Source organism: Peromyscus leucopus, chromosome 9 (assembly GCF_004664715.2).
Source record: "Peromyscus leucopus breed LL Stock chromosome 9, UCI_PerLeu_2.1, whole genome shotgun sequence".
NCBI classification, from domain to species: domain Eukaryota; kingdom Metazoa; phylum Chordata; class Mammalia; order Rodentia; family Cricetidae; genus Peromyscus; species Peromyscus leucopus.
In genome coordinates, this window is record NC_051070.1 from 73,418,676 (window position 1) to 73,442,230 (window position 23,555).

The window sequence follows — 23,555 nt, forward strand, 5'->3', positions numbered from 1 at the left end:
TTTGAAAATAAAATGTAGGCAGTAAAATTTTAGAATTGTACAGTGGAAACTGACTGTGGAACTTGAAATGATCTTGCTCTTTGGAATTAAGCTGTGTATCCTTTTAGAGCTATAATAAACATGTGTGAAAAAAAAGAATTAAAACTCTATGAACTCTGTGACCTACAGTGACAACAAGTCTGGCATGATATACCCACGGGTGTAGTAGCTTTAGAAATATCATGGGATTAACCAAACCATTGCTGAGTGGATTGAACTCTGTCTATGGAAGATGACACCCATACCTAACATCATTGTTGGGACTAAGAAACTGTGTCTAGTTAGCTAATAGGCACGTGGGAAAACCTATTAACATTATTCTATCAAGTGAACATACTATTAAATGACTTTCTAATGACTTATAGACCTATACATTTCTCAACTCTCACGAGAAAAGCTTCTATTTGCAGAATATGATGTTTAACCCTGTGAGTCAGAACTAGTCAAGGTACAGGGAATAATAAACCACCGAATGTTCATCCGTCAAATGGACGTCTGTATCCTCCTCATAAACCTCAGAGATCATTGTGGAATAAATGGAAAAAGAACATAAAAGGCAAAAGACTTGATTGAACACAAAGAAACTGTGTCCTCCAGATGTATCAAGGCAGGTGTATACATGAACTCCCAGTAACTGTGAGATACACAAGCCTGCTGAGAATTAAAGCCAGACCAAATTCCATCATGGAGAAGAGAGGTGGACATGAAGTTCTACCCATAGCAGGGGTGATAACAACACTTAATACCTGCTAGGTGAAGGATAAACTTCTTTTCTTGTAGAGTGCTGCCAAACTCCATCAAAAGCCACACATCCATGGGAAGAAACCATCATAATTGTTCTATGAAAACAGAAAAGAGGACACAAAGTTGAGTGGGAAGAGAAAGGGGAGTGTATTTGGGAGACGTGAGGATGGGGTAAATATGATCAAAATGCATTGTAAGAATTCTCAAGTAACTAATAATGAAAAAGAATTAAAAACTATCAAATTGCCACTAAGTATGCACTTACTGCATATAAATTATACCTCAGTCACACAGATGTTTTCATGTGTAAAAAGATACTGCTGTGTATTAATTATACAAAATGAGAGATTTCATTTTACCATTTTCATAATTTATCTAAAGCATTTTAGCTGTGTTTGGCCCCATTGTCCTTTCATTCATTTCCTCTTCCCCTCACCCATTTTCTTCTTGAGACAGTCCAATGTACATGTTTATGACTGTTTGTCCATATGTGCTCTACACATGAGAAAAACATGTGATGCTTGTCTTTCTGAGTCTGGTTTATATCATTATGGTAAGTGAAATAAACACAGATTGCTTTTCATGTAATTGTAAATATTACTTTTAAACATTTTAATTTTTATTTTGTTTCATTAAGTATATTATAGATTTTTATATTGACCCTTACTCTTACTTTGATAAGCCCTAGTTAATTATTTTTTCTCATTTTATTAAAAGTATCATTTACACTTTGTAAGAGTTATAGTAGTATGATAATTCAATATATACCACAGTGCATATAATGATCCAAGTGAAATAATTACTGTCTCCTCAGAACTTATACTTTGTAATGGAAAACATTTCTCTTTTTTATTTTATTTAGCATTCAAGTGCAGAAATAATGCCCTTACTCCGTCCCTGCATCCCTCCCTTTCCCCTTCTTCCACTGCTCCTTTTGAACTGTCATCAAATGAAGACAGTGGGGGCGGTCAGAGATTTTTTTTTTTGTTTGAAATTTTTTGGGAGGACTCACTTAAACTATCTCAATTATATTAGTATATTTCTATACATATTTTCTATATGAAATTTATAAGATTGATAAAATTGCCTTCTGTTTTTCATTTTCTCAGAGATTCATCTGTTTGATTCTTGGTACATTGGTGCATTGATTACCTAGGTGTTTTTGTTTGTTTGTTTTTACATTTTATTTTATTTTTATTTTACAATACTATTCAGTTCCACATAATAGCCACAGATTCCCTCGTTCTCTCCCCTCCCGCCACCCTCCCCTTCCCCCCAACACACCTCCCATTCCCACCTCCTCCAGATCAAGGTCTCCCCCTGAGGACTGGGATCGACCCAATAGACCCAGTCCAGGCAGGTCCAGTCCCCTCCTCCCAGATTGAGCCAAGTGTCCCTGCATAAGTCCCAGGCTTCAAACAGTCAACTCATGCAACGAGCCCAGGACCTGGTACCACTGCCTAGATGACTCCCAAACAGATCAAGCCAATGGACTGCCTCACCCATTCAGGGGGCCTGATCCAGTTGGGGGCCCTTCAGCCTTTGGTTCATAGTTCCTGTGTTTCCATTCGTTTGGCTATTTGTCCCCGTGCTTTATCCAACCTTGGTCTCAACAATTCTCGCTCACATAAACCCTCCTCTTTCTCACCAATTAGACTCCCAGCGCTCCACCAGGGGCCCAGCTGTGGATGTCTGAATCCAGATTCCTCAGGCCTTGGATGGGGTTTATGGCACAACTATTAGGGTGTTTGGGCATCCCATCACCAGAGTAGGCCAGTCCCGGCTGTCTCCCGACCACTGTCAGCAGTCCTTCGTGGGGGCATCTTCGTGGATTTCTGTGGGCCTCTCCAGCTTTTTGTCTCCTCCATTTCTCATGTGGTCTTCATTCACCATGGTCTCCCATTCCTTGTTCTCCCTCTCTTTTCGCGATCCAGCTAGGATCTCCCGCTCTCTTTCCCTCGCCCCTTGCCCCTCAATGCTCAGACTCATGTCCAGGCTGTCCATGCAGATCTCATCCACCTCTCTGTGTCTTTCTTGGGGTCCCGTTTTCCAGGTAGCCTCACTGGTGATGTGAGTAGCAGTCCAGTCATCCTTGTTCCACATCTAGCATCTTCCTATGAGTGAGTACATACCATATTTGTCTTTCTGAGTCTGGGTTGCCTCACTCAGGATGATTTTTTCTAGATCCATCCATTTGCCTGCAAACCTCATGATGTCATTGTTTTTCTCTGCTGAGTAGTATTCCATTGTGTATATGTGCCACAATTTATTTATACATTCTTCAGTTGAAGGGCATCTAGGTTGTCTCCAGGTTTTGGCTATTACAAACAATGCTGATATGAACATAGTTGAGTAAGTGCTCTTGTGGTATGATTGAGCATTTCTTGGGTATATGCCCAAGAGTGGTATAGCTGGATCTTGGGGGAGATTGATTCCCAATTTTCTATGAAATTGCCATATTGATTTCCAAAGTGGTTGTACAAGCTTGAATTCCCACTGGCAGTGGAGGAGAGTTCCCCTAGTTCCACATCCTCTCCAGCATAAAGTGTCTTCAGTGTTTTTGATCTTAGCCACTCTGACAGGTGTAAGGTGGTATCTCAGAGTTGTTTTGATTTGCATTTCCCTGATGATTAGTGATGTTGAGCAATTCCTTAAATGTCTTTCAGCCATTTGGGTTTCCTCTGTTGAGAATTCTCTGTTTAGTTCTAAAGCCCATTTCTCAATTGGACTGTTGGTCGTTTTGATGTCTAATTTCTTGAGTTCCTTATATATTCTGGATATCAGTCCTCTGTCACACGTGGAGTTGGTAAAGATCTTTTCCCATTCTGTAGGCTGTCACTTTGCCTTGTTGACCGTATCCTTTGCTCTACAAAAGCTTCTCAGTTTCAAGAGGTCCCATTGATTGATTGTTTGTCTCAGTGTCTGCACTACTGGTGTTATATTTAGGAAGTGATCTCCTATGCCAATGCGTTCAAGACTACTTCCTACTTTTTCTTCTAGCAGGTTCAGAGTAGTTGGATTTATGTTGAGGTCCTTGATCCACTTGGACTTAAGTTTTGTGCACAGTGACAGATATGGATCTATTTGCAGCCTTCTACACATTGATATCCAGTTATGCCAGCACCATTTGTTGAAGATGCTTTCTTTTTTCCATTGTACACTTTTGGCTTCTTTGTCAAAAATTATACTTTCATAGGTGTGTGAGTTAATGTCAGGGTCTTTAATTCGATTCCATTGGTCCACATGTCGGTCTTTATGCCAATACCAAGCTGTTTTTATTACTGTAGCTCTATAGTAGAGCTTGAAGTCAGGGATTGTGATGCCTCCAGAGGTTGTTTTATTGTACAGGATTCTTTTGGCTATCCTGGGTTTTTTGTTTTTCCATATGAAGTTGAGCATTATTCTTTCCAGGTCTGTGAAGTATTGTGTTGGTATTTTGATGGGGATTGCATTGAATCTGTAGATTGCTTTTGGTAAGATTGCCATTTTTACTATGTTAACCCTGCCTATCCATGAGCATGGGAGATCTTTCCATTTTCTGACATCTTCTTCAATTTCTTTTTTCAGGGACTTAAAGTTCTTGTCATATAGGTCCTTCACTTGCTTGGTTAGTGGTCATACTCTTATCACCTGATACTTTAAATAACTCTTATGTCTGGGATCAAGAAGATTCAGAATCACTGTGTACCTCTTAAGTAAGAAATGTTTCCTCTTTACTTAAATTAATACAAGTTTAAATCTTACATTAATATGTCTAATATATATTATTTAAAACATAGATTCAGTCTAGCCTTAATTAAAAAATATATTGCTGCTGGGTGGCAGTGGTACACACCTTTAACTCCAACACTCAGGAGGCAGAGCCAGGCAGATCTCTGAGTTTGAGGCTAGCTTGGCCTATAGAACGAGATCCAGGACAAGCACCAAAACTACACGGAGAAACCTGTGTTGAGAAACACACACACACACACACACACACACACACACACACACACACACACATATATCTACTAAAAGTTAAAAATTAAAAAAAATTATTTATAAATGATGTGCTTGACAAAAAAGTCCAATTCATGCTACAGATAAAATAGTCTCAATCTCTAAGTAAATTTCTCCATTGTAACTCTAATCATCTAATCATCTTGTTTATTGTTTCTCTGAGGAAAGGAACAGAAAAGAATCTCTTTAAGGTCCAGCTCCAACTACTGATATAACCGATCTATGTTTTCTTTGGTCTCTCCTGAGACTGGTTGTCTTGGTTTTGGGTCTACAACAAGGCCATTCCACTTGCCCCAAAACTGGAATCATCCTCTTCTTCCTGCTGCAGATGGTAATTCTTGACTGCTTTCCTTTTCCTTCTTTATATTTTTGTTCTTTTTAACATTTTTTATCAATTTATTTTTAAAGATAGATTTTTTAAATTATGTGTTTGTGCTCATGTGAGCAAATGTGCCTGTCAAGTTGAGAGGAGAGCGTTGGATCCTGTGGAGATGGAGTTGTAGGCAGCTGTAGAGTCAGTCACCCGATGTGGATGCTGGGAACTGAACTCACAGCTTCTGCAGGAGCCATACATGTTCTTAACCACTGAGTCATCTCTCCAGCCTTCGTTTTTAATTTTTTTTTACTTATTTATTTAGTTATATTTGTTTGTTTGTTGTGTGTTTGCATGCACATACATGGATATTTATTCATGTCCTGTGCACGTGTAGAGGTCAGAGGACAATCTGTAAAAGTTGGTTCCATCCTTGCATGATGTGGCTTCTAGGGATCAAACTCGGATCATCAGGCTGGATGACAAACACTTTTACCCCTGAGTCATCACCCCTGCCCATCTCTTTCCTTCTCCACAACACTAACTGTGTCCTCTGTTTTGATATTACCTTCAGCATATAGCCACATCTTTATTACTATTAAAACTGATTGGACATTTTCCCCTCTACACGTAACCTTATTCTCCCCCTTCCCTTTGCATTAATGATTTTCAATAGTGACTTGCACTTCTTTTTAAGCTAATAAGGTTTTTAAAAGTAGTTTTAGGATTACAGAAAATAAAGCTTGTATATAAACTTTTAAGTTCACATAAGTACACATGTTTTTTTTTTTACTATGAACATCTTATATTAAAATAATGCTTGTTATGACTGATGAGCATGAATACACTATTATATATTAATATATTATATTAAATATTATATTTATTAGATAATATATACTACTATATTTTATTAGGACTTACTATCTGTGCTGTGCAGTTTTATGGGCCTTAAGGGTTTTGCTTGTCACAATTACATTATCCTAAAGAAGAGTTTATTCTAAAACTTCCCTGTACTCCTCTCTCTTTAAGTATTATCTGATCTCTGATTATCATTTGCCACAGTGTCTGATTCTCTCCTCCTTGAACCAGATTGGCCTTCTATAGGATTCTCTGTCCTCCTACCTCCTTTTTACCTAATCAGCTGGTCCTTAATTCCTTTTTGAGACTTTCTACTTACTACTCACCTTCCTTTGCTTTAAAATCTATCTACACTCCCAGAACTTCTACATTTCTTCCTTTGTGGGTAATTAAGAGCCATGGTTCGATTTCCTGTCATCGCTTCCTTTCTCTTCCAGCAAATCCTAGCATCTCCTGACTCCTCAGCATCCTCCATTCTTCATGGCACCAACTAATCTTAGCTAAATAAATTCTGTCTGTTTAGTATCTTCTCCAGAACTTTGGACTTATAATATTTTGAGAACAAGTTTCTCATAGTCTACAAAGAGTTTGTTAGCAAGTCAAACTGGGTTCTGCCATCATACAATTACCATATAAGATAACTCCTTCATCTTGGTCCAAACCACCATTATCTCTTCTAATCCTGAATATAAGCTAAACCTTAAGTCTTACTCTACTACACTTGTGCAGATTAACATACTCTGCCAATTTAATCTTTTACCAACAATAATTGAAATTATCTGTCTTTTAAAATTAATGTTGTATATTCAATTTGCATGTATGCTCTTTTATTTCAAAAACAGGCATTTTCATTTTTTTTCTATTCAGTAGTAACATCTGTAGACACATGAAGCAAATTGACTTTGTTATTTATTTCTTAAAAATGTTTAACATTCATTAAGTGTGTGTGTGTGTGTGTGTGTGTGTGTGTGTGTGTGTGTGTATGTATGCATGCGTGCGCGCGCGTGTGCACATGTGCCTCAGTGGACATGTGGGAGCTGGTTCTCTTTCCATCATGTGGGTAATAGTAATTGAACTCTGGTTATGAGCCACATCTTTACCCCCTGAGCTGTTTTACTAGCCAGTATTTAAAGTTCCTGAGTAAGTCTTAAAACAAAGTGTATTTCTGTTTGTGACCACGGTAGAGTAACAGGAACTGAATTTACTCCTTTGGCCCGAACAACACAAAAGGAAAAAAATCTATAAAACAATAGGTTTAAAAATCTTTTATCTACATTTGTTCTTTGACAATTTCACACACAAGCAGTACTTTCTGATTATGCTCTCCTCTCCTCCCTCTCTTCCTCTGTTCCCATGCTTATTCTCTTCCCTGTTAGCCCTTTCCCACACACATGTCCTTCTCTTTTGTTTTGTGACCCACTGGATTTAACCAGCAGTGCCATCTATGGTTTGGAGATATTTAGGAGAGCCTGATGAGCTCATCAGTAGACAGACAACCAAAGACAATGTCTGTCCCTCCCTCAGAAATTCCTTCAGAAATTATCTAGCAAAGAAGGAAAGGGCCCCATGGGCCTCTTTCTAATCCATAGCTGACTGCTTCAGGTCCAGTTTTCTGAAAGTCTATTGCAGTTAGTCACAGCTAATGTGAGATTATGTTTGTGTTAGACATATCATGCCCAAAAGAAAGCAATACACTGTTCCTCTCCATATCTTCTGAATCTTACATTGTTTCTACTGTACCTTCCAAGATATTCTTAGGTGATATAAATGCTCTGCTTAGGGCTGAGAACTCAACTATCACTTATTCTTAGTACTTTGAGCTATATGTCTCTGAATTTACTGTTGTTCATTGAAAAGAAAAGCTTTCCTGATCAAGACTGAGAAAAAATTTATGAAATCTAACTTTTTCATCAATTTGTCCAGTTGTGGTCACCAGCCCCACGTGGCTTTAGGACATGGATGTTCTGTGTACACTGGCTTGAGGCATGATTTAATACATATACATCTGCTTTGAAGGACTGAGTTTGAAAGAAGAATTTTCTATATAAAAAATAATAGTTTGGATTTTATTTTTATTTGTTTTTTGGAATGAATAAAACTAGTGTTAATTTTATCAGTTTTTTTCTCTTGTGAAAAATATGCTTATAAATCAGACATGGTGACTCATGCCTATAATCCAGGCACTTGGGAAGATAAGGCAAAGCATTACAAGTTCAAGGCCAACCTGTGATATACAACAAAATACTGTCAACAAAATAAAAAATTTAAATGTAGGTATGATAAAACATAGATTTACATTTATGGCTCATATTTGTAAACTGTAGTGTATGTTTTATTCCGTGAAGTACATTAAGGATAAATGCCACTTTTGTTCTTGGTCTTCTTCCATTGTCTCATCTATACCCAGATTATTTGGTAAAAATGTTTTTATTATTTTATCTATCAAATTTATTAATAATAGATTAATAGTGAATATAATTTGAGATAGCTGAGTATTTCAAGAGATGCCAGCAGCCTGGGCTAAAAGACTATTACTAGGAAATCTACCAAAGCTGTGTCAAGACAAATTTTACAAAAGGAGTTCCTGGTACCTTCTGGCAGGACAACCATGAGCCCTCTAACAGGAAAAGGCACAGCTGTGGGAGTGGCTCACCAGCTCCAAAGTGTGCATGGCTCACAACACAGCCATCCACAGCTCCGGGGGCACAAAGCAGCCACAGCTGGATGGAGTTTGACCTGGCTTTCCACAGCTCACAGAAGAGAGTCAGGAAAACTCCACACACAAAGGGAACTGAAAGTCCACAAATGAGGAATGAAACTGATAAAACTCAGCACAGAGTTTATTCCAGACCAAGGCAAGGGAGACAAAGCAGTCCAGCTTCTAAGGAGACAAAAGCCACTTTTAGGCCACTGATCCCATCTTCTTATATCTCCACCCAGGCCTCCTTATCCTTTACAGCTGTACTGTATCTTTTGATGATTTTGCTATGTTGCATATCCACCCAGCTATTCCCCAACTCAGTTGTGTATTTTCTATATAGCATAGTATGTCAGTGTATCATTTTTACACAGTCCTCTGCTATTCATGACTTTTACTCTTTTTCTTTTCTCTCTTCCTGTACCCATTTCTCTTACTGTTATGTCTGCCAAAGTCCCCAAACTCACCTGGTTTATATCTAGGTATATAATCACCTCACCCTTTTTAGTTTACCCTAACCCCACCCCCACATTTCCATTCCAGGTTTTCCTTTTGCTTCTAGCATTCCCAGTCTGATGTCTATTATTTTCCTCTCCTTTCCATCCAACAGCCTCATATTAATTATTTATCTCACTGTAACTCTTTAACACTTTTCTTTTCTTTTCTTTCCATTTGTGCTCACAATTGCTAAGATATTAATATGATCAAGGTCCCTCTATTCTCTAAATCAACTGGTACTTACAACATGTCTCTTATGCTTAAAGTTTAGCTGCTAGGATGGAGACAGAGCCTGGTTCTTGGAAGATTAGTCAAACATTAAAATATCATCATGATTGCACTACTACCTAGTCTCTTTTGAACACTGAAAATATATCCCATGTAAGAAAAGAGGCAACCTGAATTAAAAGAACAATGACAACAAAAATTTTAGTCAATGAACTAATCCCAAGATGGGCAGATGCCTGTGCAAAAAATACAACTAACATGAAAAAAAACCAACTTGTCCTCTCTAAAAATTATCAATCTGATAGTAATGACCCTAGGTCAAAATAGCTTAGATGAAACTCTAGACCAGTGATTTTCAACCTTTTAAAGCTGCAACCCTTTTGGGTCACAGTTCTTCATTATGTGGTGACCCACCCCCACCGTGAAACTATTTTGTTGCTACTTTCTAACTGTAATTTTGCTACTGTTACAAATCATAATGTAAATATCTGTTATGCAGGATATCTGATAATTGACCCCTGTGAAAGGATTGTTCTACACACCCCAAAGGGGTTGTGACCCACAGGTTGAGAACCACTGTTCTAGACACATAATTTGAAAGAACGATTATAAATATAGTCAACTTCAAGAATACATGAAATAAGGCAGCCGGTTTATAACATGGAATTGTAAGTTAGTAAAAAGAGAAGAACTGAAGAAAACCCAAATTGAAATGATGATGGAAAGGAAAACTATAGTCGATCAAACAAAAACTTTAGTGGAAAGCCCCATAAATAAAATCATCAAGTACAAGACAGACTATCAATGTAGTAAGACCAAATAGAGGAAGTAGGTTATTCAATCAAGGTGATGATAAAGTTTTAAAATCTATGAGTAGAGCATAATAGAACTATGAGACAGCATGAAAGGCAAAATTGAAATATTATAGGCATATAAAAAGAGGGAGAAGAGTTTCAAGCAAAAGGTAAAGAAAATATTTCTAATCAAATCATAGTGGAAAATTCCCAAAATTGAGAGGAAAAAAAGCCCATCCAGATTTAGTAACCACACAGTACAGTAAACATATAGGGCCAAAAATACAAAAACAAAACAACCGAAAAAAACCTCTCTGCATTACAGTATAGTTAAAACATTGAAAGTACAGAATACAGAAAGTATATATAAAACAATAAAAGAGAAAGGCTAAGGTCACACACAGAGATATGCCCACTAGAATAATTGTTAATTTCTAATCCAAACCACAAAAGCAGGAGGATTTTGGATTAGTTTCTTTCAAATTCTGAAAGATGACAACTGCCAATCCAGTTTAAAATGCCCAGCAAAACTGTATGTCATAATCAAAGTGAAGAAAATCTTTCCATGGTAAAAGCTGTCTAGAGAAATATATGACTCTGATCAAACTCAACAGAAGACACTGAATGAATTCCTCAGTCTGAAGAGAAAGATAAACACACCCAAAAGACTACAGGAGAAAAAACTAAATAACACTAACAAATGCATTCTATAAAGAATGACTAAGAAATTCCCAAGCACTATAAAAATTAGCAGAATGATAGGGGGCAAAATACAAATCTGAATAACTGAATTTTTATGGTCTCAATTTCCTACATATGACACAAACTAAAGCCTGTGGTGGTATCGTGTTCCCCAAAATATTGTGCATGCTAATAAACTTATCTGGGGTCAGAGAACAGAACAGCCACTAGATACAGAGGCTAGAAAATGGTGGCACTCATGCCTTTAATCCTAGCATTCCAGAGGCAGAAATCTGTCTGGACCTCTGTGAGTTTAAGGCCACATTGGAAATAGCCAGGCATGGCGACACATGCCTTTAATCCCAGAAAATGAGCCTTTAATTCCAGAAAGTGAGGGCAGAAAGCAGAAAGGTATATAAGGCATGAAAACTAGGAACTAGGCTAGTTAAGCTTTTAGGCTTTTGAGCAGCAGTTCAGCTGAGATTTATTTGGATGGATAAATAAAGGACACAGAAGCTTCCAGTCTGAGGAAACAGGATCAGCTGAGCAACTGGCGAGGTGAGGTAGCTGTGGCTTGTTCTGCTTCTCTGATCTTCTAGTATTCACCCCAATACCTGGCTCAGGTTTGATCTTATTAATAAGAACTTTTTAAGATTCCTGTGACAAAAGCCAGTGTTGCTGGAAGCCTATCTCCAGACAGGTCCAATGACCTGGGACAGATGTGTGAAGTCAGCTCAATTAAGAAACAGTGACTGCCTGTTTCAAACAGGTGGCCCAGGATAGACTGCATGGCTTTTATTCATACAATTTTAATGGTTTGTTTGAACAGTTTTACAATCAGATTTGTCTCCTTGAGTTTCTAAAAATGGTTACTATAATTGCCAGTTCATTCCCCTTCCGTCCCCCAACTTTCCCACTGGTAACCGTTACCTATTTGATCCATAGCTCTACTCTTAGAAGCATAAGCAGTATTGCAAGCCACAAAAGGAGTTTTCTAACTAGGCACACCTGCATGTAGGACAGTGTGTCCAGTTGGCAGCATTTGTGGTTACAGTGTCATGGGGAGGGAGAGACAGTTTTGTCTCTAGTGGTTAATATTTACATCTGGTAGGGTCTGGGTTCTCACAATCAACTCACCAGCCAAAGCTGGATTAATTTATTCTACTTTTTATGCTGCTCTATCTATATCTCCTCTCGGGATATACCAGGTTTTCTCTTTTATCCTATAAGCAATGTAACTAGGAAATTTACTCTTATTGTTTGATCCCTTGTTCTCATCTCCTTCTGTCTTAACTTCTTAGGATATTGGCACAGCTATGAGAGATCTGTGGGCTTCTATGATTCTGCTTCATTTCCTGTCTCTAGACTGTTCCCATAAACTCCTGATATCATCTATTAATCAGCATTATCTCCAGAACAGTTATGCGATATGCAGTATTAACTTCACGAACTATTGTGACTCTTTCAGGCTAGTTACAGAGTACATTGGAAAGGCAACATCCTGTTCTTTTTTTTTTTTTTTGGTTTTTCCAGACAGAGTTTCTCTGTGTAGCTTTGCGCCTTTCCTGGGACTCACTTGGTAGCCCAGGCTGGCCTCGAACTCACAGAGATCCGCCTGACTCTGCCTCCTGAGTGCTGGGATTAAAGGCATGCGCCACCACCGCCCGGCAACATCCTGTTCTTAAGAACTCTAAATTCATGGTCACACTTGAAACATCAAAGGCTTTAGGGGCAGAATCAGGTCCACTGTATATTTTTTTAACAACATTCCCTCTGGCTCACTCAGAGGAGAGTCATCAGGGGGAGTTTTCCTTTTGTAACAGCTATTTTATCCTTGACTGAGAAAGTGAAACTAAAGATAGCCAGCAATATGGCTAGCACAGTGAAAGCAGGTAGCACATCTGCTCCGGGGTTCATGCCCAGAATTATGCAATGAATGGTCCACTGGCTTTGGCAAATGGGCCAGAGTTTCTTCAGGGCCTCTATACAAGGAGAACTTGTTCATTCTATTCTCAGGCCTTGTCCCTGGAAGAAGTCACATGGCTTCTGCCAAATGTGGTGGCACATACCTTTAACACCAACATTTGGAGGCAGAGTCATATAGATCTCTGTGAATTCAGTGCCAGTCTGGTCTGTATAGTCAGTTCCAGACTAGCTAGAGCTACATAGTGAAAGCTTGACAACTAACTAACAACTAACTAACAGTAAAAAGATACAGACTAGCAGTATTAGAAATAAGAATCTCTTTCTATTTCTTTTTGCCTTCCAAGAAACATGCCGTGCTATCAAAGATAAATATTATTTAGGGCAAAAGGATGAAAAACACTATCCCAAACAAATCATATGAGGAAATTGACAGACACTGCTATTCTAGCATCTGACAAAATGCAACTCAAATAAAATCTTGTAAAATGATAAAGAGGATAGCATATACCTATGGAAAGACAACCATCAAGAGGACATGAACAGATCTGAGTGGATCTGCATCATTGATTTAAATATTCTGCTTTCACAATTAGACAGACGAAGTGTGCAAAAGATTGACTGGAATTAAATGCACTCATACATCTAATGGACTGAATTTTCCACCCAAATGCCAAAGAATAGATATTCTTCTCAGAAGTCTATGGAATCTTCTCTAAAATAGATCGTGTATGAGGATACAAAGTAAGGCTTAACAATTTCAGCAAAATTGAAACATGGTTTTATATTGTATCTGATCACAATATAAGAGTTGGAAATTAATACCTGGAGAAACTACAGAAAATACACAAACTAGCCCATAATTCTACCAGATCTTCCAAGAAGAATTAATATAAATGTTCCTCAAATTATTCTACCATTAGATAAGGAAGGGAGCTGGAAAGATGGTTCAGCAGCTTAGAGTACTTTCTCTTTTGAAAGACTGGAGTTTGGTCCCTAGAACCCATGTTGGGTGGCTTACCACTACCTGTAATTCCAGCTAAAGGGTATGCAGAAATTGCTAATAAAATATTTGCAAAATAATTCAAGGTCCCATTCTAAAGATCATGCAACATGATTAATTTAGCTTCATTCTAGGGATGCAGAATGTTGGTTCAACATACTTAGGTCAATAAAATAAATAGAACATAAATCCCATGATAATTTCAACTGATGCAAAATTGGCCTTTGACAAAATCCAACATCCCTTCATGGTATAAGTCCCAGAGAGATCAGAAATGGAGGAAACCTATCTCAACATAATAGAAGTTATACATGACAAACCTATAGCCACCATCATATCAAATGGAGAAAAAAAATCTAAATCATTACCACTAAGATCAGGAACACAATATGGGTGCCTATTCTTCCATTCTTACTTAATACAGTGCTTGAAGTCTTAGCTACAGCAATAAGAGGAGGAAAAAAGGGATAAAAATAGGAAAGGACGTTAAAATATCTCTGTGACAATGATGTGATTCTGTCCATGAGAGACCCCCAAAGGCTTTCTTAACAGGACACTCCTAGGGCTGACAAACAGTTAGGGCAAAGTGGTAAGTTAACAAGCTAATCCAGCCAAGCCAGTAGTTTTCTCACATGCTAAGTATAAACATATTGAGAAATAAATCATGGAAAGAATCCTGTTCACAATAGACAAATAAAATAAAACAAAGCTCTGAGCAAACCTAAAAGAGAAAGTGAAGGACCCCTATAGTCTACAGGATCAATCTTGTGAAAATGGCACGTTACCTGCAGCAATCTACAGATCCAATTTAATCCCCACCACAGTTTTCATGTAAATTGGTGGAACTGGAAAATTACATTGCATAATACAGTACGGACACAGAAAAACAAATGTAGCGTAATGTCTCGCATATGTGAATCCTGGCATTGGATCTTTAGCTTTGTGTGTTTAATTTTGAGTACTCGTGGATACCGGGGAACTATGTGGGGATCACGGAGGCTTCCTAGGGAGGAGGATATCAGAACACTGGTGATATTGAGGTGGCTTAGGCAAAGCCATGTTACCCTGACTATATACCCCCTCCACTCTGGGGCCTCATTTGCTTTTAAACACACAGTTCCTCACTCCTTTTGATTAAGTGTTTTGCAACACCAAGAGGGTGCTCCTTCCCTGCTGAGAGAGGATCCTGATGTGTACAAATTGTAACTCTGGAAGAATTTATGGAATGAAAATATCCTTATCTGATATTTTACAAGACCCAAGGTTGCATTGTGAAAAACCCCTCAGCCTGCTCGTGGTATGAAATGGTTGCAGCCTTCTGACTTAAAAACAAACAGGAAGACAAGAGACTTTCCCTGGGCATGAGCCTGCATTTGGTCAGCTAGCTGGAGGACTCATCAAATTCCTGATTGGCTTACTACATGTGGTGGTCTGTAACTTGGAAAGGAGGATAATGGGGGGCAGTTTAAGTGGAGAGGCAAATGGGAAGGCAGGACCAAGGAGGGTGTAAGGCCACACTGTGGCTGGAGAGACAGTTCTGCAGTTAAGAGGCCCTGCTGCTCTTGCAGATGGCCTGGGTTCAGTTCCTAGCAACCACATGGTAGCTAACAATAAACTGAAGACATTAGGCACACGTGGTGCACAGCCATCCAGGTAAAACACTTTTGTGTGTGAAATAAAATGAAATAAATACATATTTAAAAGTTTTAAAATTTTAAAAAAGGAAAGGCCCATGGAAACCTATTAACCTATTTTACAAGCTTCAAATACATTCTCTCTCTCTCTCTCTCTCTCTCTCTCTCTCTCTCTCTCTCTCTCTCTCTCTCTCTCTCTCTCACACACACACACACACACACACACACCACAGAAATACATACAAGATTTTATTTGAAATTATTGTACACAGATACTTTGTGACATCCTTTAGACTTTACCTATTCACAGAAACAGCCAACTTTATATTTATTTGACTTTGCTAAGTGTTTAACATCTTGTACAATACTTTAATTCAGTGGTACTATAGAAGCATGTATCTCTTGGAGATAAATTGGTGTGCCTTAAAAGAATAATTTCCAACTTCGATATTTTGAACCTTGGAGTGTAATGGAAATATCTCTGGAATTTTGTTCTTTACCTTCCTGTCCTAGGCAGGCTCTAGTTATACTGTTTCTCTAAAGAACACTGATTCATCATGAGAATGCCTCCCACTTTAACTAAAGGAGACACACCCACAGTTCTCCCTGTAACTCTGAAATGACAGTTTAGCATTTTAATGACTCCCACTGCAAGTAGATTGTAGGATCTAATCCCTGATCTCCTAAACGTCACTGCCTTCTAAAGGCTCTTATATCAAGACAGAAGAAAATATATATTCATGTTCCTGGCTACTGATGCTGAAACCATCATGATTTCAGTTGACTTACACAGTGTTTAGATTGTGGTGAACCATAATCTGACTGCATAGCTGGTATGTAGGTTAAAAAATGGATATAATAGTGAAGATCTTGAAAGCATACTGTGGCTTGTGTCTTCTGGTAGGAAAAGCTGGCACTTGTTTGTTAATTATATAAAGTGTAAATAGAGATAATAAAGAAAATGTATATTTATCTTGGGGAAAAAAGATAGACTATTCTATTGCATAGTAATTAGAGCTGCCTATCTAGAGATGAAGAGGGGAAAAACTTATTTATGGTAGTTGTAAGAGTGTTTTCCATCATAATTAAATTATTGTTAGGGAAGCCTGAGAAATAATAAGTTGTGTAGGCCAAACTTTTTAGTATAAATTAAATAGTTTTATATGAAGGGAAATAATTTAGTTAAAAAGATCTAATTACTTCTGTAACACGGTGTTTACTGAATCCCTAAACTGAAGCTAGATTACAATATTTTGTTGTATGATGCCATATTAATTATTTCTAATAAAATTAGACAAAGGATAATTTATGAACAACATTTTTATTTTCAATCTCATAAATGTCTTTGACCATCACCCAGGAACTCTCCAAGAGCATTATATAAATCATATAATCTAACTCTCACAAAAAATGAGGTCAGAAGGAGAAAGGCTGCTTAGATATGATCTAATTCAAAAACATCATTGCCACTCTTAACTACTGAGTGATGGTCCATTTTAAGAATTTTACAGTATCATTATTTGAAAAAAGTAACAATGTTTATTAATCATGAAAAAATGAATATATGCAGCTAAACAGTGTGTAAATGTTCTTCAGGAAGCAACTTATATTAAAAATAGTATTATTGGTAATGGTTTAAATTTGGGCCTTGGATGTGCAGTAACAATTAAAGATAAAGCAATGAAGAAGATTGTAATTTGGAGAGTAAAATTCTTTTCTTTTGTACATCATTTAAGATATGAACTTGAGATTTTATTCCCTTTTGTCATCTTCCTGCTTCTAAATGGACTATGGGGTACACCACAACTGAATAGTTGACACAGGAGTTTTTCTCTGAAGGCAGAAGATGTAGTGAATGGGAATTCTGTGTTAAGTGCTCAGAAGGGAAGCCAAGTTATTTTGGAATAACTACTTTAATTTTTATTAAGATTTATTCTTCAGTTAGAAACCATAATACCACTTTAATTGTAAGCACATGACTGAATTGTTAGTTCAGATGAAGGAGACCACCTTCAACATTGTTCATTGATTTGATACATTGATATTGACAGGAGGGTTCTCTCTCTCTCTCTCTCTCTCTCTCTCTCTCTCTCTCTCTCTCTCTCTCTGTATTAATCTTCAGTCAAAAGCGATTTAAATCCTAATCTCAAATTTTCATTTGATGCTTTTTTTAGTACGTGTTTTATTACTATTTCAAGCACATTTTGAGGATCATTAAAAGTAAATTAATGAAAGAGAAATAGTGGAGAAATTCAGAGCTTATTGATTCTATTTTCATTTTAGCATCCTCTGGATTTATGACAAAGACTTCATTCTTTTCTACCTCTATAATTATCAAGAATAACTTAAATGTTACTATTGAAAGACACTTCACATTTCTTGGTACAGAACTACCTTGTTTCATTCACATATTTAAAATTTAATCAACTTTAGTTTACTCAGATAATTTGTAAATAAAATAAAAAGTAAAAAAATCACAGTTTTAAAGATGGTTGATATATAAGATTATATATTGCATATATATTACTAGCTAAATTATTATCAAGTCATAGATAAAATATAGTGACAAATATCAAGTGATTTAATGCATGAAGGACTCATAATTTTATTTGTAAAAATTGGTTTAACTAAAAATGAGGAAAGAAGTTGTATTGGTGCCATACAGACTTTTTTAAATCTCTAACTGAACTGAAATAACATTAGATTATTGTTTGCTTGATTGGTTTATAGTTGATAAATTTTTGTAATTAGCATGCACTTTACAAACAAATCAGTTATACTTTCTTTAGTCAGACGTCTGCAGTGAATTAGGTGTCTAGAGGACTAAACCTCATCCCTCACATTAACTTTCATCAGTCAGATCAATTTCTATTTCATTTCTACCATGTTTTTGATAATTTGATAGACATTAGTATATAATAAAATTTGAGAATGTAGGAGAACTCTAAATGGAAAAAATTGACCTAAACAGATTCTGAATCTGGAAAATATGGTTCTAAACATCTTATCTCAGTTTAATACATTGATTTTGTGCTGCATAGAGCAAAAGAGGAATAGATTATAACATGATATAAGTTGATATTACCTCTCAAGTATTTACAAGTACACTTTTTGGTCACTGATAATTCATGAGCTTAAAAATAAAAAAGAAAGTAACTTGTCACTCTCACAGGGTATTGAGTGAATTTTTTGAAATCATATTAAGTTTTTAATTAAATACACTGGTTGATTCAAAATAATTCTACTTCTGCATGAAAAATCTTTGAGAGCTCAAATCTTATTTTTTTCATACATGTATTATTTAGCACATCCCACAAACTTAACACACCTTTCGATAAATGTGCATCTTGAAGCACAGGTGCAGTTAGACAGATGTTGTTGTGGGGGCTATGATGCTCAGCCTGACATGTACTGTGCTTGCCTGCTGGACAGATAGATCTAAGCTGTGCTTCTCAAGTGTTATCCAGCATCAGTTGTCTTAGTGGTCCCCAAAGAAAAATATCTTGCACTTAAAAGCATTTTTAGATGGATCCTGGGTAACCAGTGAGCTAGATCATTATTAAGTAGTATCATAAGTTCTTCATATGTAGTTATGGAAATATTGTATGCTCCCAGCACTGTAATTGTGTGTCTTTTATGACTACAGAGCAGAGTCTACGGATAGATGGAGAGGCTTAACTATTCCAGAGTACCGGAATTCGTGTTACTTGGACTCACTGATTCTCCCGAGCTTCAGATATTCTTCTTTGTGGCATTTTCCATTTTCTATTTAATGACAATCCTTGGGAACTGCCTGATTCTGTTCACTGTCCTCTCCACTTCACATCTCCACTCCCCCATGTTCTTCCTTCTCAGCAACCTTTCTCTGATTGACATATGCCTCTCCTCCTTTGCCACACCAAAGATGATCATGGACTTCTTTGCTCACCACAAGACCATCTCTTTTGAGGGGTGCATTTCTCAAATCTTTCTTTTGCATCTTTTCACCGGAACTGAAATTGTACTGCTGATTTCCATGTCTTTTGACAGGTATATTGCCATATGTAAACCTCTCTACTATTCAACAATTATGAGCCAAAAAGTGTGTGTTGGGCTTGTGGTAACTTCTTGGATGGTAGGCTTCCTGCATACAATGAGCCAATTAATTTTTATCCTGTATTTACCCTTCTGTGGTCCCAATGTAGTAGACAGTTTCTTCTGTGATCTTCCTCTGGTAATCCAACTGGCTTGTATAGATACGTATGTTCTTGGTATCTTCATGGTCACAACCAGTGGCGTTATTGCTCTTATAAGTTTTCTGCTTTTGCTCATCTCTTATATTGTGGTGCTTGTAACTATCAGAGACCATTCCTCAGTTGGATCATCTAAAGCTCTTTCTACCTGCACTTCACATTTCATAGTTGTGCTAATGTTCTTTGGACCTTGCATTTTCATTTATGTGTGGCCCTTCACAAACTTTCTGGTGGATAAAATTCTCTCTGTTTTCTACACCATCTTCACCCCTTTTCTGAATCCACTCATCTATACTTTGAGAAACCAGGAAGTGAGGACAGCAGTGAAGAAAAAAATAAGTAACCAATATTTTACTTTTGGGAAAACAACTCCACAATATACAGTGAAAGGACTAGAGAGATCCTGAGATTGAGGTCAGGTTTTCTAACAGAATAACAAGTAATTAAGTTAGAATCTGCTCATGATACCAAGACGTCGGGGCTGAGAGATATGCAACAGCTTGCTTTAAAGTTAGTGCTGTGTTTGGTAGCATTTTGTGCTCATGGATCCATTTGATATTATGTTGAGGTCTATAATGTGTTTTCATAGAAAAGTTATGTTTCCAGAATTTTTAACATAGATTCCTTTTCATGTATTTGTAAAAATCTATACACATTCATACCAGGATTAATACTCTGTAAGAAGCTTAATATGAAATATATTCTTGTTTTCTAATTTAGAGCACTCCTCTTTGGCTTTCCTGTGATATTTTATGGTTTCCACTTGAAATTAGAACTTTAATTAGGAATTTGGAGCACAACAGGCTTTATTCATAACATTAGAAAATTTTATATTATGCAACGATTCTATTAAATAACACAGAACAGTTTTAATCAGTGAGTCAAATTGTTTGAATTCTAAGATAATTTTGAACATAACAGATTAAAACTTTAGCAGTATAGATTCTTAGTGTGCAGATTACTGCTATGAGGTGATTGATATAGGAAATAACTAACAAATTGAGAGTCTTTGGTATTTAAATCATCGAGTAGAGTGCTTAAATAGACTGGCTTTTAGAACTTAGCTACAAATAATATGTTTAATGGACTCATTTGCTATTAAACTTTATTGTGTGAGAATACTATTAACTGTTGAATTCATGATACACTTAAAGTTTTTAAAATAAAATAGTTCAAACTATTATTACCATTTTATTAACTTGCATCTAGTTTTTAATATCATATGGTTAGTGGGAAGAAAAGGTGAAACTAATTTTAAAAGTTCATAGTTCATTTCTACCTAATTTGGTTTATTATCAATAAAGGTAAGTAGATTTTTTTTATCTAACGTAATCTTTGAAATTCAGATAGACAATCCATTTTCTAAACTGCTAAAGAAACAAAGGATTAGAGAATTTTTACTACTTTTTTTTAAACTAATTTTTATTAGTCATGATAGGACACAAAGAACATTGACGGAGACCAGAGGATTACTGAATTAGATCTTGGAATATTCACTTTATCCTTTTTTATCTCTAACATGAGAATTATGAAAAGTAGATTAAAATTTGTATGGTAATATTTTACAAAAAGTAGACATGCCACTTCCATTTTCCTTGAACTACCTCAACTATGTCTTATTTTTAATCAATATGCTTCTGAATAGTAGCTTCATTCTGGAAATAGTACTAGCAAAGTTACACAATGCTCTAATTTTGTGTTGTTTTAAAAACTATGGTTTGTTAAAACAGATGATAAAACCATTTTGATTTCCATTTGCAGTCTGGAATGTGTGATCAAGCTAGATTAGAATGCCTAGTATTTTGATATACTATGAGATTGTTTCTCCCTGACTTAATGGATATTAGGAGTTATGAGAGTAAACTGTCACCAGAGAATCATGTAAAAACATAAGCTATTGTTTCTCAAAGAAGCAACATGTTTTTGTGATAACAACTTCAAAGACAAACTTTAATATCTGAAGTTTAGTAGTGTGCAGAAGTTTTTAAAGAGATGTGCTGTTGAAACTAGGTGTATAGCCGGGCGGTGGTGGCGCACGCCTTTAATCCTAGCACTCGGGAGGCAGAGGCAGGCAGATCTCTGTGAGTTCGAGGCCAGCCTGAACTACCAAGTGAGTTCTAGGAAAGGCCCAAAGCTATACAGAGAAACCCTGTCTCGAAAAAACCAAAAAAAAAAAAAAAAAAAAGAAACTAGGTGTATAATTACACATTTAATTTGAGAGCTAGTTTATTTTTAAGTAAATTATAAACTCATTCTTATTGCCTCATATAAGCAAAACATACAGAAAAATTTTGGTGTGGAGAGATACTTTTGCCTCACTTCTATTCCTATGGAAAAAATATCTTTATTTAAAAATATGAACTCTGGCTCTAAAAGTACCAACGTTTAGTTCAATAATTCATCGTTGAGCACCTCTTGTGTTTCAAGTCCTTGTTGGCTTCTGAAGGCCCATTCAAATCCACAGTCTGTTTCCTTGTTACACACACACACAGATGTCTATCCAGTAATTAGATAGTATCAGTCTGTTTTAATGCTGAATTGTGATCTCAGAACTTTGTTCTACCTCTGAAAGTTTAAGCAAATTTCTTTAAAGTTTCTTTGCCTATAGATTTGTAGTCATTGTGTGTAACCACTACTGATGTTGAAATTAAACAAAAATGTGTGAAATATCTAGCAGCAATAAATAGTAAGTAATAATGTTGCTAATTTTGATGTTTGGTTAAAAAAGTACAAAGGCGCAGGAACTGAAATAGAAATGGAGGATCTCGCCTGAACTTCCATGACCCAGTTTTACATTAGAAAAAGTGTGTTAATTTCTCTAATATTAGATATGTGTCAATTACTTTAGTCTGGATTCATTTATACTGTTATTGTTACATTTGCATATCTGTGTTTTTCTAAACAAGTATTATGTTTTGCAACTTTATCTTAAATTTAAATGTATTCCATAACTGTATCGAAAAGGTAAGATAAGTATACTGTGTCTGATAGGTCAGAGTCTTTACAATGTTTTCAACTACAAATAAATATAATTGAGAAGTTTCATGTCTGGTCTGTGTATTTTGTCTTTGTTCACACATTTGAAGATATTAATGGAAATGTTTTAAATTTTATATGATATTATTTGTTTAAAATATTAACTGGGAATAAATGATGGTTTTGTATCTATACTTTACATCAAGCACATTAAAAACAAATTTATGTATAGTCATGGAAACTTTGAATTTTCAGAAATATGAAGACATTGTTTGAGGATATGGTAGAAAGTACTTTTAAGGAATATGTTCAAAGCAGATAGTTCATCCAGAATATTAGTCTCTGAAACTAGAAAATGAGTGTGTAGGCAGGTAGCTTGTTCCTGGATAACCAATTCAGTCCTGAACTTTACCCCACAACTCCACAGACTGAACCTAGTTAAGATTATGCACTCATAAACAATATAGCAGGGTGGCCTTTTTTTAACATGTCACTTTTTCAAATGTCTGAGGTCAGCTGTCATCATTGTATTATCCTTGACTTTCTATTTGGCTCATTATACAATATTTGTTGTTGAAGAATGAAGGTGAATCAGAAGTGGAAGAAGATCTGTACTGGATAGTAAAATAGATTTAGTAGTATAGATATTTAACAAACATATTCACATTTTTAATTCAATATTTTATTCTAATCCACCAACCTTTACAATTCCTAAAAGAGACCTCTTGATTTCTTTTTCATTCTTACCTGTTTATATACATTTATTGTATTCAGTACTAATTTTCATAATGAAAATTTAAGTATGTTATGTACTTTGACCTTATTTGCCTATCAAACCCCCTTTATGTCCTCCTCTTGCTCTCTCTCTTCTTTTTCATTCTTTTAGTACTCCTTTTTATCATCTATCTATCTATCTATCTATCTATCTATCT

General features: G+C 36.2%; 1 protein-coding gene across 1 annotated transcript; it reads left to right on the plus strand.

The window, feature by feature from the left end:
- The first annotated feature begins 19,079 nt into the window (after positions 1–19,079).
- On the plus strand, positions 19,080–20,054 carry LOC114695986 (olfactory receptor 4K2-like). Its single transcript, XM_028873503.1, has one exon. It carries the CDS (start codon positions 19,080–19,082, stop codon positions 20,052–20,054), a length of 975 nt encoding a protein of 324 aa, XP_028729336.1.
- The last annotated feature ends 3,501 nt before the right edge of the window (positions 20,055–23,555 follow it).

Bases quoted from the DNA above. Each gene is read 5' to 3' on its own strand.
- LOC114695986 (XM_028873503.1), top strand. From the start codon at position 19,080: ATGGAGAGGCTTAACTATTCCAGAGTACCGGAATTCGTGTTACTTGGA.